This window comes from Salminus brasiliensis, chromosome 2, assembly GCF_030463535.1.
Source record: "Salminus brasiliensis chromosome 2, fSalBra1.hap2, whole genome shotgun sequence".
In the NCBI taxonomy this organism is placed as follows: domain Eukaryota; kingdom Metazoa; phylum Chordata; class Actinopteri; order Characiformes; family Bryconidae; genus Salminus; species Salminus brasiliensis.
Window position 1 is genome coordinate 35,432,338 of NC_132879.1, and position 27,571 is coordinate 35,459,908.

Below are 27,571 nucleotides of genomic sequence, written 5' to 3' on the forward strand. Positions count from 1 at the left end.
ACTACACAGAATAAGCTTCATAAGTCTGAGAGAGAGCTGGATCCAAAAGTACCAACCCACCCCTCCGATGTTCTAAAAATGGTAAAAGACTACATTGAAGGCAGCTCTTCTTTTGAATATTGATCATATCATTTGCATTGATTGTCAGAATTGGCTTAGTTAGCTGTTGTTTTGTGATAAAAGAATGGAGCCTGATGGAAGTTCTTTGAGTGGTAAGGGTTTTTAGGGTTTTAGGATTTTTTTTTTCTTCATTCTTCTCTCATGGTTCTCTGGGAGATTTTGGCTGGATGGCAGATGCTCACAGGGCTGTCAGTCCTGATCTGTCAGACAGACCTGATTAATCTCACACGGAGTTAGGCTGTGTTTGATGTGCCTTATCATTGTCAGCCTTTCACACCATGCCTTCTATTCAGCTTTTCTCTGCTCTTTCTTTCTCTCTCTCTTTCGCTCTCTCTCTTTCTCCCCCTCACTCTCCCTCCCATCAGTTGTCTTCTCTTGACTCTTTTTCCCTCCTAAGCGACTGATGCTTTTTTCGTGTTCAGTTTTGAGGGTTCTTCAGAGAGCTTTGCCTTATCATGGGTAGTTAATTATTTATTTATTTATTTGTTTATTTCTTGCTTCTTGTTCAGGGACCTCTGTGCCATTTAACAAGTTTTCTGTGGCTAAGTCGCAGGGTCTGTTTAAAAAAAAAAAAAAAAAGAACTGTCTTTATTTGATTGCAGCCATGTCTATTGTTCTGTTAGTCTTCCCCTCACTAGCTCTCCATCCTGTCTATGCAGGTGCTCGAAGTTCCTTCTGGCCATACTTTAGCTACACTCCTTGGACACACAAAAACTGTCCACCACTGTCTCTTCACTGACGATGGACAAACACTCATCACGTCTTCAGAAGATACTACAGTCAGGGTAATTGCTCTACTGCATTCACACAGTTACCCATTACATGATGGTTGGGTCATACTGTACATGCTTATTTAACATTGGGTGCACTATAATATTAGTTGCTAACCATGTCTGCACTTTACTGCCTTAAATGGTTTTTCAAAGGAATCTTTGAGCAAAAATATAGGTACCGGCAATAAAAGCTCTCCCCCCCCCCACTTACCACAATTAAATTAAATTTCAGACACTGTATGGTATAATGTTGTCAATAAAAATGGACAATAATACAGACAAAACACAATGCAGACATTTTTAGTGGTTGTTAGCTACATTAGCCTCACAGCTCCAGTGCCAAACCAAAGACACAAACCTCTGACCCTGACTAGTCAACTCCATATGGGAAAATTCCTTTAAATCCCTAGTAAGGAGCAGTTATCCAATAAAACTGCTGTACACAGTAGTGCTTGTCTCAGGACAGACGTTGCCTTTTATATGCTGATGTAAGATATTCTCCAGCTTACATGCACGTCATTATTTTACCTTTATAAAAACGTCATTTGAAAGCAGCATATAAAAGGGTAACTTCTATAACACCGCATCACTCCAGTGGGATGTAACTGACATTTTTTAAAGGCTTTCTCCCCCTCCCCCCGCAGGTGTGGAGATGGAGGACAGGAGAGTGTTTGATACTAGCCGGCCATAAAGAGCCAGTCAGGAAGTTTCATCTTCTTGGCTCGTCTTCTTCCTCACCTGCTCTTTTATCCTGGTCATTTGATGGCACAGTTAAGGTAACTACCGAACCACTGCAATCATTGTTTTTTTTTTGTTTTCTTTTCTATAAGCATTTTGAGGTGGATCATTTGTGGATCATTGTCTTGTTGCATTAGAGTGAATTGATACAAATCAGAATTTATGCTTCTTTCAAGCAAGGCATCTTAGTCCTGATGCAGTGCCTCCTCAGACCATCACACTACCACCACCATGCTTCACAGCTGGAATGAGGTTCTCATCTGGAAAGCAGAGTTTTTGCCATTGCAAGGCCCATGTAGCCAAAAACATTTCTGCTCTTCCTGGACAGCATTCGTCTTTCTGCCATGGAGCCCAATTTGCCCAGTGTTCTGATAGTTGATAGTCATCAACAGTGACCTAAGCTGAGAGCCTCTAGTACTTTCAGATATTGCTCTTGTGTTATTTGTCACTTCCTGGACGATTTTATACTTTCTCCATTTGGAAAGCATAGCTCTAATTGTGGTGGGGGCCTAGACCTCAGAAATGGCTTTCTAACCTTTATCAGATTGATAAACATTCACAACCTTTTCTGAGGTCTTCAGGAAACTTATCTATGGCATGACATGCCTGACTGGAAAACATTTGTGCTATCAAGGTCATTCTCATTTAAAGTCTCAAAGTTAGAGTTTGATTGGACAGGGCAGTCCCAAATCAAGGCTTATCATTAACAAGGAAGCACCCACAATGGTTACGGATCGCTGATTCTAATGAACTCTTTAATTTGGGAGCATTATCTGGGGGCGCAAATGCCTTTTAATACCTGAGATGGCATAATTGATTCCTTGCATACCAAAGATGAAAAAAGAAGTATCAAGCTTTTGAGGCAGTTTCCCTGCCGGACTGTGACTATATACTGTATATCTCGAAAACCACTATAAAAAATGTGCAGATGGGGCAAACACTTCTTCACAGCGCAGTATAATCTTTGTGTGTCTCTTTGTCAGGTGTGGGACCTAAACTGTGGAAAGAAGCTGCAGGATCTTGAGTGCCATAAAGGTACTGTCCTGTCTGGTGACATTTCTCCTGATGAACGCCTCTTTTCCACCGCTTCAGCAGACAATACGGCAAAGGTGAGAGAGAAAGACTCTTTAACAGAGCTTTTTACACATGAATTAAGAGTCAAAGACCAGGAAGATAAAATGTGGGCATCTTTTCACTGTAATGACACTGTAATGACACTGTAATGACTGTAATGTAATTGGTCACATGAATGAGATCCCTCAAGGTAGACACATCACAAGATCAGAACACAGGTCTTGAATGCTCCTTGATGGTAATGAGAATTTGAATGTTCTCATACTAGAACTAGTCATTCACCTGAAGTTCAGACGCATTGGAACAAACCATCCAGTGTCTGTCACAGTGGTTTTGGCTGTTTTCTTCATACAACAAATACTTACCAATGCTTGTGTCAGTGGCTCCAGGACTATGAACAGTGTCCTAAAATGTCACCTGCACACATTCACAAAAACCTGCTTATGACTGCCAAGAACCTGCATGACCGTTTAGCTCAAGAGAGTGATGCACCGTTCCACTGTGCAGCGTTGCTTACACAAACATAAACTTCAAGGAAGAGTCATAAGAACGAAACCTTACCTCCAACCTGATCAGAAAACATAAATGTACGCTACAGAAACTGGATGAATTTTGTTAAATTAGAACTCTGGAAAAATTAGAATTAGGGGAAAAAAAGGAACTGCATTTCAGGCAATTGTACAGCATAGGAGTGAGTCTGGGTCACTCCTAGATCTGAGCTGCTACAGAAAGCATTTGCAAGCTGTGATTTCTGCCAAAGTGGTGGTGTTTGGGTGGGGATTACAAAGTCCTGACTCTGTAAGGTAAGACTTTTTCACAGGCCACATTAATGATTTAGATTTACATGAAAAACATCCAAACCTTTAAGCATATGAATAACACGCATAATTAATATAATATAACTACAGTTGTTACATCAGTTATCAGAACCCCCATAAGTTGGTATCAGTCAAGCCCCACACAAAATGGACCCCTTTCCATCCCAGCTGAACCTCAGCTGAAACAAATAGTTTCTGTCTGCCCTTTATTCTGACCTTGAACCACACCAGAACCTCAGGAGCTAAACTTTAAGAAGTTATGTCAGCTGAGTGTAAAAGCACAGCATCTTCCAGTAGAAGGAAGGTGTTAAGAGAGAAAGCCTGCTTTAGCAGAGGAAGCTGAGGTGGGTTCCCACTGGGACACAGCTCAGTTCCCTCACAGTATGGCTGGCCTCAGGGCTCAGGCTGTACACACACCTGTTCCTGCTACAACAGCAGTGCTTTGCTTCTACTGTCTGTGTGTGTGCGTGAGAGATAGAGAAACAGAGAGACAGTGTAGCGTGTGTGTGTGTGTGTAAGTGTGTGTGTGAAATGCAGCACAGGGCTGTTTTGGATATGTTCATGCCATCGCTGCTGGTGTGCTCATTAACCGTGCAGCTGCAGTCCAACATTGCTTAATTAGCGCTGTAGGCCTTTACCCTGGACACACACAAAGACGTGCACACATACAATCTTTCTCTCTGTTGTCTCTGAGGTCATATTAAAGTCTGCTAGTCTGAATGTGTGGAAGAATGAGGGGCTAATGAGTTGAAGCAGTGTTTTGTTCTCCAGTTTTCTGTGTGCTGATGAGCTTTCTAATGAGATGCTGTGTTCATCACTGTCTGCCAGTCGGCAGTGAAACAGACACAGACCAGTGTGAACCCTGAGAGTTCTGGTTTGATTACAAGTGAAAATATTATCTACAAATCATGGTTTGTTTTGCTAGTCCTTCAATGGCTTGTTTCCCTGTACTGTTCCAGGGTTTAACACGGCTCCGTTCACTGCTGATCACAGAAAAAAACGTGTTCATCCTATAAATGACCTCTGTGCCCTCAGGTGTGGAGCTGTGCCTCGTGGGAGATGGTGTTCCTCTTGAAAGGTCACAAAGCTTGCGTCCGCAGCTGCCGTTTCTCCTGGGATGGCAAGCGACTTGCTACTGGCGATGACAACGGAGAGATCAGGGTGAGTGGTGTGGAATCAATGGGACAACAGGACAGTAAGGAATGTTTATAGGACCTGCACTACTGTGAAGCCGCTGATTGGTCAAAAATCTAATTAGCACTTTTACATTTATAGCATTTGGCAGACACTCGTACACTCATACACTCGTATCACTCGTAGACTGACAAAGGTCTTGACTGAGCACTCTTCTTATATAGTGTGGTATGCTTGCCTGAGTATGTAATAGTCGAGGAACAACCTCAATAAATGTTCCTCTACACTATAAAAGGAAATTGTTCATTAACAACCTCAATAACCATTCTTATACACTTTTAGAATAGGAGATATTGGTCCATACAAAACCTCACTAAACACTCTTGTACCCTAAAATAGTATATAATAAGTCTGTAAACAACCTCAAGAGGTATTAGTCCACAAACAACCTCTAAACACTCATATACACTAGAATAGGATATATAGAATATATAACATTAGTAAGCACTCTTATACACTAATAAATGAGACATTCATCTGTAAATGCCCAAATAAACACTATAATACACTATTATAGAGGATATTAGCTACATCAATAAACAGTCTTGTGCCCTGGAATAGGAGTTATTAGTTCATAAACAACCTCCATAAACGCTCCTATACACTAGTATAGGAGATGGTAGCCCATAAGCAACCCAAATAATCATAAATAACCAGCAAACACTCTTAAGAATTAGAATAGGAGATATTAGTCCCTAAACAATCACAAGCACTCTTGGACACTGGAGGATATTAGTCCATAAGTAATCTCTATACACTAGTATAGTAATTTAACAACCTCAGCAACCTCTTATACACTGATAGGTATTAGTCCATAAATGACCTCCCTAAATACTCTTATACAGTTGTATAGAATATATTAGCCTGTGAACAACCTCAGGAAACATGTATATACACTAGAATAGGATATATTAGTCTGTAAAAAAGCCAAAGTAAACATTCCTTTTTTTACTGGATATTATAGATCTTAGTCCATACACAACCTCTATAAACACTCTTATACACTAGGAATGGAGAAACGAGTCCAAATGAGATAGTAGGTTTGAGTTGTTATGTATTATACGAGTCCATAAACAAACTCAGAAATGGTTTCTCCCTTGCTTTTACATTGTGGCATATTGATGGCACCAGGTTATAACCAAGGTTGCACCAGGCAATGAAGGGTCAAGAACTATAGTCTGATTAGAAAGTCAGGCTATTCACGCTGAATGCCCATCCTAACGGTACACATATAGACCCAAAATTCACTTAACTTAATATTGCATACTATGGTTGTTATTTTTTATTTATTTATTTTTTTTTAATTTTATTATATTTAAAATACATTTATAATGATATATTTATAATTATTTATAATTGTATAATTACTTGTTTGGCATTTGCATTTAGGATTTAGCACCAGAGCAATGAGGCTAATATAGCTTACAAGCAGCAGAAGCTTATGTAAAACATTTTCAACAATCAGTTAGCATTGTGCAAAGCCATGTCTATATCATCACACACTTGCCTCAAACCATGTCGAGTTGTTGGGTAATCTCCAGTAGACTTACTTATGTTTTTCTGGCAGTGTTTCTGTTAGCTATAAAAATACATAGACAGTATTCATGCTTCAGAATGGCTGCTACTCTTGTTTTAGCTGCGTAAAATATGTTTGCATAAACCTCCATTCCTTATTAGCTCCATTGCTGAAGAAGGAAACTTAAAGGTTGACTACATTTGTGATAAATAGGAAAATATGTAATAATTAGATTCTTTCGCTCAACGATGACTTTAAACCTGAGAGTTTATGGGGTTCGAATCCCAGCTGTGCTCTGTGCCGTCCGTGCCTGTGAGCTGTCAAAAACGCACCAGCTAGTGTTCTAATTAGGACAGAATGGCAGCGGGGGTCCAGTCTCCCCGCTGCTTAACGACACACCACCAAGTCAGAACATAGGTTCCAAAAAGCCAGAATGACGATTTCACCCTCAGTTCATTCAACCACCACTTGTCTTCTTCTCCTCCCCTCTGCTGCCCTTCCCTTGCCTCTGTAACAAACTTGTCTCATCTGCCTAACTGTCGGCCTCTCTCTCGCTGTCTGTCAGTCTCTCTCTTTCACTCGCTGTCTGTCTCTGGCTGTGCGGGACCAGCCGTGGTGTTCAGTTGTGTAAACCACAGAAGCTGTGCCTTATCCATTAAACATGCTGCTCAGAGAGAAAGAGTGGCCCGCAGCAGTAACACACCACACTCTGATGTGTGTAATTCGAGCCCTCCGGTGCCACTTTGCTCAAACTCGCCATTATTTATACACTCTTTTACTGCTTTGGCAAGGACAAGGAAGAGGAGGTGCTCCCACGTTTGGTTACCATGGAAACATGATTGCATTGTGCTTTCGGTGTGCCTTATTGTGAAATCCAGTCAAATGTATAGTTAGATTTAGCAGCACATCATGCTGGAGTGCTTTGAGCATTTAGAACAGAAAGAGTAGAACACGTCCTTCCTCTGCTGGTATGTGCATTCAGCAGGTCTGCAGTGAGTCGTGCATTATATTATTCAACATCAAGAAATGTTTCCTGATGATAATAATGATGATAAATCTGGTACTTGTATGGTTTTGGTCATATTTACAGCTGTGGAACATGCTGAATGGACATCTGCTAAAAATCTGCTCTCGTGAGCGTAAGGACTCTATGGACTCTTTCCATGGTGGCTGGGTGACTGACCTGCACTTCTCCCCTGATAACAAAGTCCTTGTGTCCACTGGAGGATACATCAAGGTATGCACAATCACACACACAAACATAGACATTTACATTTACATTTACATTTATGGCATTTAGCAGACGCTCTTATCCAGAGCGACTTACAAGGTTACTCATATTACAGAGGTGGGCCAATGTAGTGTTAGGAGTCTTGCCCAAGGACTCTTATTGGTGTAGCGCAGCATAGTCACCCAGACCGGGAATCGAACCCTGGTCTCCCACATGGTGTTGTAACTCAATGGCAGGTGGTGGTGTTATCTGTTGCGCCACACCAACCACCACACGCAGGGTGTCAAAACTTCTGAGGTCCAGTTTGCTAGATATCAAAGCCCTTTATCCCCATTATAATCTCTCTATCACATACACTTGAAAATATTTGATTTAATTTTAGGTGATAAAGAAGGGCTTTGCCTTGTTCCCATTTGTGCAGTAAACACATTTAACACACACACACACACACACACACACACACACACACACACACACACACACACTAGGAGGACAGTGAACACATGGGCCCAGGATGGTGGAAAGTGCTAACTGCAGCACCTGTGAGCAGTTGGAGATTAGGTGCCTTGCTTTAGGGCACTGTAGTTGTGTTCTGATGGTTTGAGAGGGAACGAAGGCCACTTCTGGAACCTTCAGGCCAAGGGAGCCAAACTTTTTTTATATTTAAAAAATGTGAAATGACGTGTTCCAGGATATAAGCGCTTTCAGTAAAAAGTTAACTAGTTAAATAGTTATTTATTTCTGGACTAAATTAAAAAGCCATACACTTTCTATGGTAAACACTGTTTGTGTTTTTATTATTATTATTATTATTTATTTTCACGCAGTAAGTACATACAGAAAGAAACTAACAATCATAAAACTATTATGAAGGAAAAGAGGAACAATAATAAGACTAATAATAATACCAGTAACAATAGTACTGAGAATTAATGTAGTAAAATGATATATAATAAAATAAGTATAAAATATCAACAAGGGTTCATATGATCAAAAGATAGTTACAGGATTCTTGTATTCAACTCTAATTATTTTTGTGGTGTCCTATACTGGTAGGTCATGTTTTAAGGTATATAGATTTGTCTAACAATTTCTACCCACTGTTCAGTGGTAGGGGTTACACCGTTTTCACATTATAGCTTTTTTTTACTTGCTATAAACAAGATCTTTGTTAAATATCTATCACTGTCTAAGACATGTATTTATATCCCCAAGATACATCACTTTGCATTGTTTGGGAATTGAGTACTCCAGAATATCATATATTTTCTCCCAAAAAGACAGTAATTTATTGAATTTCCCAAAAATGTAGGTATTGTTGGTCTCCGTACTTACACACATCCTCCAGCATGGCTGGTGCCCAATTTGGTTGCTCTTTATTTTAGTTATCATGAAATACCTAGTAAGATTTTTCTATCCAAATTCTTTCCATATTCTTTTGTAAACATATTAAGGATATGGTCAGTGCTCAAAGTGTACTGATCAGCTGCACGTGTCATTACAAATAGGTGAAATTAGCCTGGTTTAATTGAATGGAGTTCAGCAGATATTAGATCAAAATCACTGTACAGGTAAATGTAGGAAAGTATTTGAGTAGTAGTTTTTGAGAATCTGATGCTACGACTATCACATGTATTATGATAAATACTGTTTTTGTAAAAAAAATGTCTTTAAATATCATGATAGAAAATTTTTTACTATATCGCCCACCCCTAACGATATGGATAGAAATGTTTTATTATGATTGTGATAAAAATGCCACAGTGATACTAAATGTCATATGGACTAAAGGCATAACTAAAGGCTTGATATTGTAATTTGTCAGATGACCAACAGCAAAGATTAAGCATGGTTCCAAATCTATATTGGTAAAAATAATATGTATTAAATAAAAATGTATTAATAATTTTAATCAAACCAAACAATAGAGTATTTGATTAAAGTGAAATATTGGAATAAAACCTCAAGGTACAGATATGTGTTGGACCTGGCTTTGGCTGGAACTGAGTCTGAAAAGAATTTGACTTATTTGTTTTTGTTACAGTCAGAGTGAGGAAAGCCCTGCACACCCCTTCTTTTTGTCTCGTTCTTTCTGAACACAAAAATAATTCCAGGCAAGACATGATGAGTTTTGGGGTTTTTTTGCCTTTAAATCTGTCTCTAATTTTCTCCACACAGTTTTAGCAGCCTCTTAGCTCAGCTAGCTATTTCACCCTCAATCAATGCAATGCTTATGATTGGCTGGTATTAGCTGTACTTGCAGATAGAAAATGATTGACGTGGGGGTGATTTAGTTGAACAAGTGTGTGAGTGGCACAGCTGGCACAGCTGGAATTGCAAAGGTGCCTCTTTCCTCCCAAATACAGACGTTTGCATTCCTGAAAATGTATCTTGTGTTCATGAGGTTTGCTGGTTTCACGGCATATCTGCCATAATTTCTGCTGTATGATTGGAAAGATTGAAACAACAAGTATGAATGGTAGACGAGTGATGGGACGACTGGGTCTGGGTGGTGTTTTGAATGCTAATATAAAACCTTAACTTTGAGGCCTATTCCTATACAGTAAACTGATGTGGTGTAGACCTCAAATGGGTGTGGGGTGCTGGAAGTGGGTATAATTACTGGCTGCAGGAAATTGCAGACTACCCATGGAGTTGTGCGCTGACATTAAAGATCACATATTTATCACAGAGTTTTCATGCATTGTTTTAATCATCAGTGCATTTACATGTGTCCCAAAAACACGCTGAAGTTAAGTTGCAACCTGGGCTGCTTTTTGAATGAGGTGCAATACACGACAGCCAGTCAGATCAGAGGTCAGTTACACATCTGTCTTAAAGGCACAGAAATAGAAACAGCCAGTTTTATTTTAAGGGATAAAGACAGATACAAATACAAGAAAATATATATAAACATATTCATGCAGCCAATCATCAGTCTAGATTTTGGTGCAAGTGTGTAAATCACTGCTTGACAGATACTAAGACCTCTGAGGTGTTGATGATCATTAATGAATGACACCGCATCTTTTGATTCTCATTAGTACTAAGTTAATTCAATGGGTTCCATTACAGTATTAGTGTTTGATACCTAGCCTTAATGACGACTTGAGTGCCTTGCAGTAGTCATTTTGGCCCATACTATCAGCCTTACCACATTGCATGTTTTCCTTTTCTTTAGGTCTTTAACTGATGTAAATTCCAGGCGGTTGAGCCTTTTCTTATCTTATTTCAATATTAGGTTAAAAATGGAATGTGGGGCTTAAAAGACCATAAGCATCTGAGTAAAAGGAAAACAATGATTTATATTATTTATGATGTTTATATATGATTATGTATGTAAATATTATTTTATGTATATTTAGGTCATTGCATTAAAACCCACATAGTATATTAAACAAAAACAATAAAAATAATTAGCATGAATTATTTTCCAGTCTTAACTTTACAAAACGCTCAAAGTGTTTCATCCCCCTTCCAGCTTCTTTTTAACACCAGCCCAACACTGGCCCCCTCCCTCGCAGCCAGTTCTCAACATAACCATAGTCATTATAAGAGCAACAGCTGAACTGGCCTTAAATCACTGTAACGGACCAGCTGCAACCAGTCCAGTGTTTGATGTGATGAATGAGTGTGAAGGACGATGATGAGTGGTGATTGATCAGGCGCTCGTCTCCTTCAGGACACTGCTCCATGTTATAGGAGATGATAGATTAATCAACGCAGCAGCTAGCGTGATTTTTCTAGCTATCACTCACCATTAGACCGCCCGACTCGTGCAAACGCGGTGTCATTTTTATTAACTGAAGCCAGTCTGTGTAGTTTACGTTAGACGAATTGAAAATCTGGGTACAACGGTGTCCGTATGTAAAAATGACACCCCCCATTCCCCCTCCCCCATTCATTATTTTCATCTGATTGTTGTATTACTGAATCAGCACTGCTCTAGCAAGCACACATCATGTGGTAAACGTCGAGCAATATTTTGCAGATGTCACTTTGAGACTCAAGTACTGATATTCAGTCATGGATGTATGTATATTACTCAGAGGAGGACTGTTGAGGGCATTGATTGGTAAATGTATCCTGTATTGGAACTTGTTTGTCATCTGTTTTCCCTGATATTGCACCTTTTCAGCCATTTTTAAGACATTTCCTCTTAGCTCATTGTTGGGATATTTAAAAATAGTGGCTTGTGAAGTGCTTCCAGAGTTGCAGGAATATTCTGCTCGGCTCGCTTTGTCTTTATAGCTTGTGCCACTGCAGGAAGGAATGCAGTCGTGTCTGAAATGCCTGATCTTATTCAACAAGGCAGGTTCTGAAATCATATGCGTGTGTGCATGAGTGTGAGTGAGCATAGTGGTTTGATTTCTGCTTGTACTACTACGCTCTTCTCTTTGATATCTGCCTACTATTGCTAGTCAGTGACCTGTTTCAAAGCACACACGTTAGACTGGCAGTTACAGCGGAAATATTGCATAATTGAATCCATCAAAGCACTGAACAACTCTATCATTTCAATCAGGCTTGAAGCACATAACCCCTTGTTACACGCCAAGGCGTATTACTACAGGGACTTCTGCACAAACTGGCGGAGCTATTCTTTAGTAATAGAAGTTTGTAATAATACTATAATAATGTAATAATAATATAAACATTGCAATCTGTGTAATTGGTTCATCATATTTGGCAGTTATTAAATTAATTAACCTTAAATTCAATATGGCACCTACAATGCATTTGGGTTTATTGTTTGCTAAAAATAACCATGGACTTCTTGTACATCAGACAGTGTCAGTAAAGGTATGTACAGCTGGGAACAAAGGTTTAAATAAACTCACCTTGGCCATGAATGCCAGTGTTGGGCTTTCAGTGATTTCTGTATACTGTTTTTATTTTTCTGGGGATGAATTAGTAGACAACATACAAAGAAGAAAAAAGCCCAGACAAAGTTTAATTCACCTCTATCCATTCTGCCAAGAAGAGTGGCCAAATAAGCAACCAGAATTCTACCACAAGCGTGGTAAAGACTACCAAAGTCAGAGTCTGGTCTCTGGTCAAGGTGCAATTTGCCATGAAGGGGTCATTTTGACCCTGTGTTCAAAAGAACCTACATTGTGCACCAAATTCCTGTTTCTTCTCTGTTAAGGATGTATGTTGTTCGTTCATTCTGCCCCAGATAAAAGAACCATTTAAAGAAATCAGTGGAAGTCTGACATTGCCGTGACATTTATGTCTATGTGTGTGGAGTGTCTGTACACATACAATTGCCACTGTAGGTTACAAGAACACACAATCTTGCTGTTCCATTTAGCCACTGTGGGGATATTCTTTGGTAATAGAAGCGTGTAATAACACTGGACTTTTTAATGGGTTAATGAAAGACTGATTAGATTAACTATGGATTGAATGGTAACGGTAAATAGTACATACAAAATACGACCGCCCAATAGTAGAAGAGAATAGGATACATACTTGCCTTGTCCTTGTCTTAGATGCTTTAGGACGCTGTAGCACAGTACTATAGTTCATGTTGGGCTGCCATTGACCCTACACTTAGACACAAGCTGCAAAGAAACTGCATGCTCAAAATTGCACCATGGGCTTTCATAAGAGCTGTATCAGAAACAAGTCCATTTACAGCCTTGTTGGATTGCATACCAGCATGTTCTGACTCTGAGACTCTTCAAGAGATTTCGTGATCACCTTTACATTATACTGTATACTATATGTTCTGTGGTTGCTTTTTCCTAAAGATAATATCATTTTCTCTACAGTTTAAAAGGGAATTGTAGTTGAATGATGTAACTATTGATGTTTTATAAATGATAAGATAATTTGTTGTAATTCATAAGACCAAAGTGGGATCGATAAGGGCAACAACATACAAGCTTGTCTTGTGGACATTAAAAAACATTTTCTAGCTCCATTCACTGACAGTTCAGCTGTTTCCATGACAGTTATAGAATCTGCCAGAGGCCTGAAGACGAGTAGCATTGGACTGAAGTGTTTGTGAGAACTACATCTTTAGTTTGGTGGAAAGCCTCCTGCCCTTTTCTAAACCTGTTCTGATGGTAATAGCTTTTTTGTTTTGTATTATTTTGAATTCAGTAATAATCACTGTCATGTCTGTGTTTTATGTAGGTAATGCTGGTATTCAGTCAAAAACCATTTTACATGTTAGACATTTTTCTTCTCATTCATGATTATTAGTGATTCCTATTATTAATGATTTCTCACCAGAAATGACTGGGCAGCTGTGCATTTTATGGGATTTTAAAAGATAAATAATGGAGAAAACATCTCTCCTTATCCCTCATCTCCTCACTTATCTTCTCCTTTCCTCTATTCTCTTCTCATCTCTTGTTTACACTGCTTCTGTCTTCTCTTCTTCTGTCTTCTCTGTCCTGTTTTTGTTGTACTCTTTCCCTTTTTTCTCTTCTCTGTTGTTGTCTTTTACTATCTTCTATTTTCTCCGCTCTTTTCTCTTTTGTTCTTGTCTCTTCTCGTCTCTACTTTTATCCACTCTTTTATTCACTTTCCTCTCTTACCCACACTTCTTGTCTTGTCATGTCTTCTCTTTTCTGTTCTCTTCTTCATTTGTCTTCTCTCTTCTCCGCACCACTCCTCCCTCATTCTTCTTTCTCTTCTGCTTACCTTTCTTTCCTGGTCGTCTTGCCTTGTCTCTTCCATTCTCTTTTTGCTCTTCTCCCTACTCTTATTACCTTGTCTTCACTGATTTTGTCTCCTTTCCTCTCATCTATTCAGCGTTTCTTCTCTCTTCACTCTTCCTGTATCATCTCTTCTTTCTCTGCTCTTCTGCACTCTTCTTCTCGTCTCTTCAGCTTTTCCTCTTCTCCACTCTTCTTTCTCATCTCTTCAGCTTTTCTTCTCTCTTCACTCTTCCTGTATCATCTCTTCTTTCTCAGCTCTTCTCGCAGCTTTTCCTCTTCTCCACTCTTCTTTCACATCTCTTCAGCTTTTCCTCTTCTCCACTCTTCTTTCACATCTCTTCAGCTTTTCCTCTTCTCCACTCTTCTTTCTCATCTCTTCAGCTTTCCTTCACTCTTCTCTTCTCTTCTCTTCAGCTTTTCCTCTTCTCCACTCTTCTTTCTCATCTCTTCAGCTTTTCTTTTATCTTCACTCTTCCTGTATCATATCTTCTTTCTCTTCTCTTCTCTTCTCTTCTCTTCTCTTGGCTTCTCCTTTCCACTCTTCTTCTCATCTCTTCAGCTTTCCTTCTCTCCTCACTCTTCCTGTCTCATCTCATCTATTCTCCACTCTTCTTCTTGTCTCTTCAGCTTTTCTTCTCCTCACGCTTACTGTCTCTACTCTTTTTTAGCTTTTTTTCTTCTTTTCTCCACTCTTCTTTCTTTTCTTTTCTTCTCTTCTCAATTCTTCTTGTCTTGTCTTTCACCTTCATCTCCTCCCTACTCTTCTCTTCTCCACATTTCTGTTTCTGATTGTCTCACTATTCTTATCTTTTCATTGCTCTTCTCTGTTCTCCTCCTCTGCACTCTCCTTAGTCCGTTTTCTCTGGTGGAATCTCTGTTCAAGTTGGAATTTTGTTTTCTGTTGGTGTGTTTACTCCGGGTTAGGTCAGTGCTTCTTTCATTCCTCATGCTCTTTCATGTCCATGCTGCAGTCTTTACACATGCAGGTCTTTTATCCAAACCAACCACTGAGCACTGCCTCGCTGCACACATGCACCCACACACACACACTCGCACACTATGAGTACATGCTTTTCTGTGTTTGAATGTGTATTTTATTTTGATGGGAGGCTAGCGGTCATTCAGAACTTCATAGTGTGCGCTCTGTATCTAGATATCAACAAGAGACGTCTTGGCGTTACACCGGTCTGAATGTAAAATGACACCTGGTCCTGAAAGCAGGATTACACATGCTAACAGTCTCTAATGTAATCCGTAATCTCTGCTAACAATATGTGCAGTCAAAGTCAATTTTAAAATATAAGATGAATATCAGATTGAAAATTGTAGTGGTTTGGTTGATTGTGAAAGGTGCTGTTTTGCCATTTGAAACTATCTTCTATCAGAAATGCCATTTTAATGTCAAACGTGCTGTTTAACCTTTTTGTTCATTCAGTGCTCTTATAAAATACCACCACTGTCAGTGCATCCTGTCTGTGTGCGCATGGCAGTGATTTATGACCGTGGTGTATGGCAATATCTGTCTTTGTGCTGTTTTGCTTTCACACATAAATGACAAATAGCTATTGCTTGTGCCGTGGTGTGTGTGTGTACGTCCTATGAGACTCCTAGTGTAATATAGTGTGTGAAAGACAGAGATTACCTGGAGGAGTGAAGAGAAAGATGTGTAGGTCAGACAGGATATTACAGCTCCACTGGGGGAGAGGCGTTACCTCGACTAAACACACATTCAACACACACACACACACACACACACACATATACACATACACATACACACACAGACATTTTTCCACTAGTGGTCCCCTGCCCAGTGATTTGGAGGCCCAAAATAATTCACACTCCTCATCCCAACAGCCTTCAAATCTTCACCTTCATCATTACACACACACGTACAATACAGTGTGACGCTGGCGTATCTCGCAGCAGAACAACAATACACACACACTGCATAAGAAAAGATCATTGTTCTCCTTTAGTCTCAGTGGGAGGAGTAAAGAAAGGAGGCTTTATGTAGATTTGTGGCTCAGGGTTCTCCATGGGCGTGTTTTTTTTTTTGTTGTTTTTTTTGTACTTTCGTTGTTCGGGGGATGTTCTTCAGGATCCGTGGTTAGGGCTTAGCACCAGTTATAACACCATTAGAAGCTAAGGCCGAACGTTTAAAAGCAACACTTTTAAGAGTGCACATGAAAATGCCTTTTTTTTTAATTAAGGTATTGTGTTGTGGTGTAGTGTAGTCCATAGACTCTTCCTAAAACCATTGCTACTAATGTCCAAAGTCCAATTTCTTTACATGTTCATATTAGCAGGACAAATATATAGATCTAATCTTCATTCCCGCGATAAAAGACACCTGACCTCTAGTTTCAGTGGTTAAATCTGAGCACTTCTGTATAGAATTGGACTCACTTCTGCATGTGGATTCGTTTTGCATTATTGTGTTTCCATTATTTAGTCACCATTTCTTGCTTTTGCTGTAATTTGCTTTGATTTGCGGTGTTGATCAGCAGAGCATGGGTTCCCCTTTTGAACCTGGGTTCCTCTTAGGGTTTGTTCCTCCTAGTCAGAGGGAGATTTTCCTTGCCAGTGGCAAGGTCTGCTTCCTTGGGGCTCTAATCCGGATCTCTGTACAGCTGCTTTGCTTCATATAATTGCTTTATATATAAGCACTAGATAAATTAACTTTGCCCTCCCTTTGGCAGACCAAGGTTTGATTCCCTGGTCAGGCAAGCTAATAAGAGTCCTTGGGCAAGACTCTACATTCAAGTACCTATTTAATTTGATTCAAATGTAAGTACTTCTGGAGAAGAGTGTCCTCCAAATGTTGTGAATGTTAAAATAAAGGGTTTGGCATGATATGGTGCATCGATTCGATTGATACTTTTGCTTTAGATCAGGTGATTAACCTGCATATAATCAGATGTCCCTGATTCTCACATCAGCTAAAACCCAAGACTTGATAAAGTGTGTTATTTAAAAAAAAAAGGTCCCACTTTTTAAGAAATGTCTTTTGATGACACATGTAATTACACATTAACAGTCCATATAATAACAAAGTAACTTCAGGCGATGTATTGACTGTTGCAGGTGTAATACAGGTATTATCATCTTTAGTTTTCATCTAAATAGCTGCAACAGCAGAATATACAGGATCTCATAGTTATTGAGTAATTGCATTACCACTAGTAGTTACATTGTTATTACACTGTTTGTTGTTTGTAACTACACAGTTATTAGAGACACCTAAAATAAAGTGTGACAAACAAAAGGTTTTTCCAGACAATCATGTTTTCAAACGTTTTAAAGGCTTGTTTATGCTCAGTATTACGCCTTCTGTCCGACTCCTTACGTGCTCATTTCGTCCATATTTGTGCACATTCTCTAAGAGCTTATGGAATGATGCAGTACCACTGGAAATTGCAGGGGCAGTGTAGCGAATAGTTCAGGCGAAACCGGAACTCTGGCAGGAAATCCAGCGCTGCCTCTTTTATCTTTAGTTGTAGTAAGTACATTATCATAACCTCCTCCACTGTCGCCATCTTTGTTGTTCTCAGAAACTTCTGACTGTACTGCTTAACTTCTATGCCACTGTAAAGGAAGCATGGAAGTATGTGGGCAGTGACGGTTATAATGTTTGAAACTGACGTCTTCATGTTCATGCATAAAGGATGTATCGATGAGCCTTTGCTGGTGTGGTTTTCACCAACACACTTGCAGCACTATAATGGTGTTTTATTGGGATGAACGCATTCACGTTTGCCATGAAAGCCCTGTTAAACAAGAGGTGACGTCCTCTGCATGAAGAGCCAACAGCTTCTTTATTTCTGAATCAAGAAAGACGGACAAGATGCGTATAGTTGAGTCTAGGGTAACACTTCATTTGTAAAGCGTACCTTAAAAAGTAGTCAACTAAATATCTATTAAAAATCACCTTTAACCCAAAACCTAATTCTAAACATTACACTGGTCCCAATACTAACCTTAACATTGCCGAGAATCAGTGAGTTTCCCCAGATAGTTTGTTCCCAATGTGAACATCTGTAGATCAGCTAATAGGGGGATAAGTCCAAAACTACACTCTGCTGATGTCTTACGGTCACACTTAAGCTTTTCACGTTTTATTAAATCGTTACTTAAATGTGAACGTAAAAAAGGGGTTACTTGGAGCACATCACTGCTGATCACCAGAATAACTAGATCTCAGACCCCTTTTACACTTGGTCACTTCATACATCCTGAGTATCAGGAGTATATCTGGATCAGGCCAAGCCACATACAAAGGCAAGTGTAAACACAGCCAAGACGCATTGAAACCAGATTCAAATCCGATTACTCAAACCACTTCAGGAGGTGGTGTGAGGCGCATTTGAGCCACATGTAATGCAGTGTAATCACATCCGTCTCTCCAAGATAATTCAACAGCCCGAACCCCTCCCAGTACAACTGAAACTCCAGTAATAATTGCTGCATAATGAGCAAATCTGTATATATATCCTCCCACTCATTTGACTACCGACTATAAATGCATGCGTCTCAAGTCTTATCAGGATACAATCCAGATACTAGTCAGATGAAGTGACCAGGTGTAAAAATGGTACCTTTGGGCGTGAGGGACAAGAGGTAAAACAAAGCAGGCAGGCAGCATTGAAGAGTTATTGCTTCTCTACAGCTGGCCTTATGCTGACCTTTACCAGGGAGGGAGATGCTCCTCCATGAATACTGCGGCTCACATAATGAAAGCCACTGTTTAGGATCTCTCCTTCTCTCTCTCTCTCTCTCTCTCTCTCTCTCTCTCTCTCTGTCTCTCTGGCATACAAACCCACAGCCTGTCTTATTTGGAGTCTTTTAGGCATAGCGGATCAAACAGTGTTCCATTTAACTCTTCCCTCTAGAGAGGAGCCAGAGGAGATGTGGAGAGCAGCTTGACTTTGAGGAAAAGGCCCACGTCAGATATCTGACATTTTGAGTAAAAGATCTTCAGATGGCACAGCATTCCTGAAAACATACCGTCGCTCTTTTAAATGTGGGTCAGAAGCGTAGAAGAAGCTGGCTTAAAGCTATGCCCCCCCCCCCACACACACACACACGCACACCTTTATTAAAAGTGCAGCCGATCAGCCAAGGCATGTTTGAGGGTCTGAAGTTAACTTCTTTAGTTTGGCACTAAACTGCTGGGTACAAGCTGCCACTGCTCGTTAGCTACATTAGCCTCATAGCGCCAGTGGTATGTAAATCAGAGGTAAGAGCTGTAATGACAGACAGCCTTTGGGCTGGAGTTTAGGAGGGAAGCTGTTGTGAGGTCTGCTGTATGTGGTGTGTGTGTGTGGGAGGGTTCAGTACTCAGGATTTTCTGCTGCTCTGCATAATACCTGGACCATTTGATTTAGAGTGAAAGACACACACACACACACAGTTTAAAGCTGCTATGGCTCAGTGAAGTAGAGTCATGACAGTTCTGTCAGAACGTCAAAGTGTGTGCAAACAGGAATGATCCTACAGCAGCCTGACAGCACCACACACACACATATACACACATACACACACAGGTGTACAGATTGAGAACCATGGGTGAGTACACTGACCCTGGAGGGGGAACAAAAGTGAGTGTCCGAGAAATGGAGACAGGGTGTGAGTGTGAGAGGCCGAGAGAAAGAGGATGTGAGAAAGAGGTAGAGAGACAGAGAGAGCTGTCCCCCACAGAACAGGGTCTACAGCAGAACCTGAGCCTACTGGAGCACTTAACCTAAAAAAATCCCAAAAAGATCTCCTAGTACAAAACACACATTTATATTAGGCACAGACGACATCAGCAACTTCTCCAACTATGTCATTATTTTAGCATCATGAGCAGTTTATCTGGAAATTAAACGCAGTAAATCAGATGAGAGAAAATGCATGCTGGGCTTTTTACGCCATAACATGTCAAACTTGGCTAAAATTAGTCAGTAATTGAGCCTATTGCCCTTTGTAGCAGCGATGTATGGGGTCTGCTTACCAATGAACAATTTGACCAATGGGAAAAACATCCAATTGAGATAATGCATGTGGTACAAATATGTTAAAATGTGCACAGAAACGCCAAATTCTATAAAAGCAATAAGACACTCAAGGCCAGAAACAAGCCAAAATCATAGCCGAGATGTTCTACGCAATAAAACACTCCCTCTCGTGGTTTGCCGCCTAACTCAGGACCAGACGAACACGCATCTACTCAGAATAAACCAAATTACATCTAGTTTCCAACACCACACCTATTGGGGAAAAATGTAACTAAATCACAAAGCAGAATGCAGTGTATCTGGTCCTAAAACTGTGTGGCAGAGTACATGAGCACAGCAGCTGATCTAAAACTGAGGATCACCCTGACCAGGTACAGACTCCGTCAGCACAGCCTGGCTATAGAGACTGGCAGGCACAAGAGATCCTGGGTTTCCTCAGGAAAACAGAACATGCCGGCAGTGCCAGCTAATTAGAACAGAGGCAGAGCTGCAGTTCCTGACAGAACACCCAGAGTACACTGAGATCTGCAAACCGTTCTGTACAAAGATCAACAACAAATATCCCACATTCCTCAGCCTGTCTGATCCAGAGAAAGCTGTTATAGCAAATATCACACATTACATACACACTTTGAGTTTTGTAGATTTAGTATTAGTATTATTATTAGTATAACCATTATTAGTAGCAGTATTGCATATACATACATTTCTCTCTTTTCCTAATGTTACATTGTTCAGTGCTTTAAACCTAAGCTGTCAATTGTTTGAACTGGTCTTCTCCCAGACTCTAATCTGTTCAATATTCTTTGTTTTAAATCTCTCAGACCTGGAACTCAAGCTTTGGCAATACACATGTAGCACTACATGTCATGTCAGTGAAGCACCCTGAACTGAAAAGTGAATTAAACTGAAGTGACAGAGAGAACAAAATACAAACAGACAGAGAGAAATACAGAGAGACAGATTGAGTGAGAAATACAGACAGACAGAATTACAAAGATATACAGACAGAAAGAAATATAGGGATGGTGCAGACACAGAGAGGGAAACAGAGAAATACAGACAGCGTGAAAGACAGAGAGGTACAGACAGAGGAAAACAGACAGTAAGAGTGAGAGGGAGGGAGAAGGAAGGATCGAACAAGCCAGGAAGAGAGGGAGAGAAAGATTGTGAAAGATCCACAGAGCAGAAAAGAGAGATTGTGCATAGCTGTGGGTTCTGAGGGGCTCCTCTGTCTCTGTCCACATTTATCTATTATATTCTTTTCTTTTCCTCATCTCTGTTCTCCATCTCTACTTTTATCTTTTTATCTATCAGCCTCAGGGGCTTGACCGGGCACTTTATATGAGGGGCCACATTTTAACTTTTTGCATGGGTCCATGACTTTAAACACATCACACAGGCATGAATAAACAAGTAAGTACATCCACATGAGTTACACAAGAGTATACAGGGAACTTTATGGATAAAGAAAGACTCTTTTTGACAGGACCAAGCATTCCATAATCCTGAGTGACTCGTATGCGTACAAAATCCAAGTATGATCCAAAAAAATCCAAGAACCCTGAAAACACACACAATCCGTCCTGCATATACTCTTTGTGTGTGTGTGTGTGTGTGTGTGTGTTTGTGTGTGTGTTTGTGTGTGTGTGTGTGTGTGTGTGTGTGTGTGTGCGTGTGAGTGATGAGACAGAGGTTTAACATTACTCTTATGTAATCTGTGCTGCTAACCTGCTGGCCTCAGGTAAAAGGAAAAGCCACTGCAGTTGGGATGCCAAAAAAGAAAGCTGTCACAATCAGTATTACCCTCTACTGATATATACATACACACACACACACACACACCAGGCAGTGTGGTCTCCAGTGTAATGCAGTGTAGTAACTGTTTTTGATTAGGCTCAAAGCTGTGAAAAGAAACTGTGACTATGATCGCAGCTCAGCAGTAATGGGGTGCCAGAAACCCTTGGATAAAATGTGGGGTGCCAAAAATTTTGCCCAAAAGATTGTTGGTCCAAAAGCTCGTCCAATGTTTCTCGCTAATAGAGCAGTGTCCGAAAACTTTTGGATAAAATGTGGGGTGCCAAAAATGTTGCGCAAAAGATTGTTGGTCCAAAAGCTCGTCCAATGTTTCTCGCTAATAGAGCTGTGTCCGAAAACTTTTGGATAAAGTGTGGGGTGCCAAAAATGTTGCCCAAAAGATTGTTGGTCCAAAAGCTTGTCCAATTTTTCTCACTAATAGACCAGTGTCTACAAACTTTTCGCCCAAATTTGGTGTGCCAAAACCTTTGTCTAGAAGCTCTTCCAATATGTTTAGCTAATAGAGCTGTGTCCACAAACTCTTGGCTGAAATGTGAAGTGTCAAAACTTTTGCCAGTATGTTTGGCAAATAGAGCTGTGTCCACAAATCTGGCCCAAATGTGAAGTACCAAAACCTTTGTCCAAAAGCTCCTCAAGTACTTTTGGCTAATAGAGCTGTGTCCACAAACATTTTGCCCAAATTTGGGGTGCCAAATGCTCCTCTGATATGTTTGGCTAATAGAACTGTGTCCACACTTTTGGCCAAAATGTAAGATGCCCAACATTTCACTCAAAAGCACCTCCAATACTTTTGTCTAATAGAGCTGTGTCCACAAACTTTTGGCTGAAATGTGGGGTGCCAAACCTTTTGCCAGTATGTTTGGCTAATAGAGCTGTGTCCACAAACTTTTGGCCAACAGATGTAAATCAAATGCGAGTGTAGTGATAATGATTCAATACACAATTATACATTGTGTGTGTGTGTGTGTGTGTGTGTGTGTGTACTGGATTATAGAATAGTCCTCCAGCAGAATCGGTGTGAAACTGAGCTGGTCATTCAGGTCGGCTGAGGCAGGTACTTTCTCTTTATAGTTAAACTGTTTGGAGTTCTAGTCTGCAGATCCTTCCCTTAAAATCTTTACTTGCTTCACGCACTGGCTGTTCGGCCACTAAACCTTTGATTAGACCAGTGCAGTGTCCAAACCCAGGGCTCAGAAACAGAATAGTAAAATCAGTCAGCTCACTCTGAGCAGAACCAGTATTTTAATCTTTCCATTCATTTCCCCATTACATTTGTTGTAAGAGTTCCAACCCAAATAAAATAAAATAAAAAAACAACAGTTAATTATGTTTTCTGTTCAATATTGTAATAAAACAGCACAGTAGGCTTGAAAAACAGAGGTTGTGCCTTTCCCTGATCAAGAACACACACATGGCCACACACCATATGAATAGTTTTCTTGGTCTCCGGATTTCATCTTGACCTCCACAACTTCATGCATTACAAAAACCGCAAGCTAAAATCTTTGAAACTGAGTGAACTGATGTCCCCTTCTGGTCATACCTGCTGATCTTGCAGGGCCTTACAAGGCTAACAGAGAAAGGGTGAAGTGAGTGTTGCAAAGTTACCAATGAATAAGTAGTGTCCATGATAGGGGAAGTGTCATGTTTACGGAGTTTGTGGAGATGGAGCACCATGAATTGGGGGTCTTAACCTGATCCTGAATGGAATGGCTAAACTACCATTTTGGTTCTGGAACAGTCCAGCATGATTACATGTCTGGTTGTGTTTTTGTTCCTGTGCAGTTCATTTCCAGCGTTCTTTTTCATTCGTCAAAGTGTTTTGGAGGTCGACACTAAGACCTTAATCACTGTAGGGTGCTGTTTTGGGAGAGCTCCACTTTGTAGTGGTGTTTGAAAACATGGCAAAGAATCCCCAGTAAACTTACATGAATGACAATAGGTTGTGTTTTAAGTGATGTCCCCTAAATACCTAGCGAGGGTTCATGTGGTGCTACTCTGGGGACGTAACAGACATAACGCTATAACGTGATGTGTTTCTATATTTCAAGTCAAGTCAAGTCAAGTGGGTTTATTGTCATTTCAACTACATACAGAGTACACAGTGAAACGAAACAACGTTCCTCCAGGACCATGGTGCAACATAGACAGTGCATACAAGACACAAGTGCAACACAAACAAACAAGTGCGGACAGACAACACAACACAGTACAGACAGAGGATAATAAATAATGACGGTAGTGTGCAAGTTGTGCAATGTGCAATAAATAGAGTCCAGTGAGGTAGTAAAGTTATTAGTGCAAATGCTTGTGCAAAAAATGCTTCCCATGTTATCTGGGGTGAATGGTTGAGAGAGAGAGGGAGAGTGTACATGTACCAGAAAGATATCAGTTCAGAAGTTGAGTTGTGTTGAGGAGTCTGATGGCTTGGGGGGAAGCTATTGCAGAGTCTGGTCGTGTTGGACCGGATGCTGCGGTACCTTCTTCCTGATGGCAGGAGGGAGAACAGTCTGTGTGAAGGGTGGGTGGAGTCATCCACAATGCTGGTTGCTTTGCGGATGCAGCGGGTGGTGTAAATGTCCATGACTGAGGGGAGAGAGACTCCGATGATCTTCTCAGCTGTCCTCACAATGCGTTGGAGGGACTTGCGGTCAGAGGCTGTGCAGGTCCCAAACCAGGCAGTGATGCAGCTGCTTAGGATGCTCTCTATGGTTCCCCTATAGAAGAGGGTGAGGATGGGTGGAGGGAGACGGGCCTTTCTCAGCTTCCGGAGGAAGTAGAGACGCTGTTGGGCTTTCTTGGCTGTAGAGCTGGTGTTCAGGGACCAGGTGAGGTTCTCTGCTAGGTGGACACCAAGGAACTTGGTGCTCTTAACGATCTCCACAGAGGAGCCGTTGATGTTAAGCGGAGAGTGGTCCGGTCTTCTAATGCATTACTAATGAATTCTGTTCCATCTAACAGGGGCGTGTCCTTGCATGTGGTGGTCCTTATTGTCCAGTATAGGGAATAGTGATTTGGGGGCTATTTTGAATACTGCGCTTGCCGTTTGGACTCACCTAGTGACCGTCCTCCATTTTCTCCTCCTATTTTTTTTTCACACTTGTTCTCCCTGCACGACAAGCAGCTGCCTTGGGCTCAGCTTTTATAAAGCCAGTTTCTCACGGCGCCTCATTTTTTTCCCACCAGTTCTCGGAACACGCTGTGCTTTCTGTTCCTGGAGCTCTGAGTCTTTATGGCTTTCTCTCACCTTCAGCTCTCACCATTTTGCCATTGAGTCTCGCTGTTAAGATGCTGCGCCACATTACGCTGATTGGATGGCGTGATTGATGTGTACGCTGGAGCAAGGTCACTTGTTCTTCTCTCTGTGCTTTTCTCCTAAAGGAATGTACTTTCGTGTGTGTGTGCCATAGTGCTTAATGGAGCCTGAGCACATTCATGGCCACACACTCTTGCTGCCGGTCTCTAAACTCCGACACAGATGCCTTCACACCCCCAGATCAGCTCCGCCTTGCTTCCTTTAGAACAGTACAGATAATTATAAGAACCTTTAATGGAACGGATAAGCTGATAGGACACTGATAAGAAAATCAGAAGCACCGTATGGAACTCAGTGTTACAGAAGAGAATTTGAGGAATTTGAGGTATGAAGATGTCACACGCTTGCTTGTCATTTACTTCTGCAAAAAAACGAATTCAGTTCCAGCTTTGTACACGAACACAGTTTGTTCATTATCACTTTCTTTCACCACAGAGTAGATCACTGTCTATAGCGTTACTTAGCAACTGGTAGTCAATTTGTGGAATAATAAATGTACAGTGGCATGCAAAAGTTTGAGCACCCCTGGTCAAAAGGCCTGTTACTTATATTGTATTATATAATTATATGATAATAATTTAGGGAGTAGAAGATGGGCATTTGAATAAAGATTAGTGGATTATTTTCTTTGGTGTCACTTTACTTGGATGGCCCATTATAGTGCTCACCTGACATTCAGCTAACTTTCAACTGAACATATATAAAATACAACTGAACTCTAGGTTAAATGTAAATGACTGTCTTTTGAATGTAACCATACACCTAAAACAGCTAAGGTTGGGCTTAGGGTTAGGTTTAGGGTTACATTCAATGGACAATAATGTATTTAAAGTTTTTTAATGAAAAAAAAAAACGGCTTTTAATAATTTAGTAGATTGTCAGGTGATATTATACAAGGCGTCTACAGTAAACCCTCAACATTCAAGTAAAGCTATACCTTTTGTTTGTTTCATTGAGTGAAAACGAAAGGTGTGTGCCACCAAGTTTGCACACCCCAGGAGATTTGATCTCTCAGATAATTTACCATGGCCCTATAGCTCAGCTAGCTTGTTAGGGCTATGGCTTGTTGGCACGGTTATCCTTAGAAAAGGCCAAATGGGTGCTCTGAGTGGCTCATCAGTGTAACGCACTGCCACTATGGCTCAGGGGTCGTGAATTCGTATACCAAGCAATGCAGCTTTGCCATCAACAGCCAGAGTCCAAGAGAGCACAATCGTCTGTGCTCCCTCCGGGTGGGTAGATGGCCCTCTCCCCTCATTACCTCTAAGGGATGTTGGCCGATACAGGTGTCTATTAGCTGCTGCGGTGGAGTTGGGGACCCGGTGCTTTTCTCAGAGCGTGTATGTGTGCCAGGCGATGAAAAAGGCGGTGGCTGGCTCTGCATGTATTGGAGAAGACGTGTTACGTCCTTACCTTCCTAGAGTCAGGAACATTTCTAAAGCTATGCCTCGGTGGGTTCATTGGCAGTACTAAATTGGAAAGGAGGAAAGAAAATGCTAAGTGATGAAAGTTTCAAGCCTTGCTAAAAATATCCAGATTCCTCAAAACAAATAATTGATGCCCACAAAGCTGGAAAAGGCTATTAGAAGATGTCAACGCAACGCATTTTCAAGTAGCCATTTCCATCAGTTTGTAATAGATTTAAGTAAAAGCAGTTAACAGGAAGGGTAGAAGTGAAGTTGAGGTCTGGAGGACCGAGAAACCTTTCAGAGAAATTCAGGGCGTTTTAGCAGACTCTGGCGTAGTGGTGCACTGTTCTACTGTGCAGCTACACCTGCACAAATATGACTTTCATGATACCTTTCCTGTCGCAAAACATGTTAAAAATGTGTGTTTTTCATTTCATCATTGGGAATTAACAACATTGACACTAACATATGTTCAGTGCTGTTATTACATACGCATTTTGCTGTTATTACAGCTGTGCTTACATTGCAATGTATGTAAAATATCTAATAACCAATATCATTGCAAATAAATGGGTTATACTGAGTTTTGGATTTAAACTCATCATTTATAGGTCACCTTTTGTACAGGTAGCTAGCTGGTCATAGTGCTTTCCAAGCAAGGGCTAAATTACATTAAAAGCATGCCTTCAAACACAACTAAATAACAAGTACAAAGAACAAAATAGTATTTGAATTATTAACAATTTGAACAAGGCATTGCTTTAATCATTTGAAAGGATATTCCAGATGCTTTTTGAGGATTGGGCAAAGGTTTTGGCACACCAAATTTGGGCCAAAAGTTTGTGGACACAGCTCTATTAGCGAGAAAAATTGCATGAGCTTTTAGACCAA

The 27,571-nt window shown here is 40.6% G+C and overlaps 1 protein-coding gene across 1 annotated transcript in view; it reads left to right on the forward strand.

Moving 5' to 3' along the window:
* apaf1 (apoptotic peptidase activating factor 1) overlaps nucleotides 1–27,571 on the forward strand; it is a 60,207-nt gene that overhangs the window by 25,942 nt on the left and 6,694 nt on the right. Inside the window, exons 21-25 of the mRNA XM_072672496.1 lie at nucleotides 780–905; nucleotides 1,538–1,669; nucleotides 2,615–2,740; nucleotides 4,559–4,684; nucleotides 7,324–7,470. Of these exons, the coding sequence (XP_072528597.1) occupies nucleotides 780–905; nucleotides 1,538–1,669; nucleotides 2,615–2,740; nucleotides 4,559–4,684; nucleotides 7,324–7,470 (657 nt within the window). The remainder of the gene's footprint in view (nucleotides 1–779; nucleotides 906–1,537; nucleotides 1,670–2,614; nucleotides 2,741–4,558; nucleotides 4,685–7,323; nucleotides 7,471–27,571) is intronic.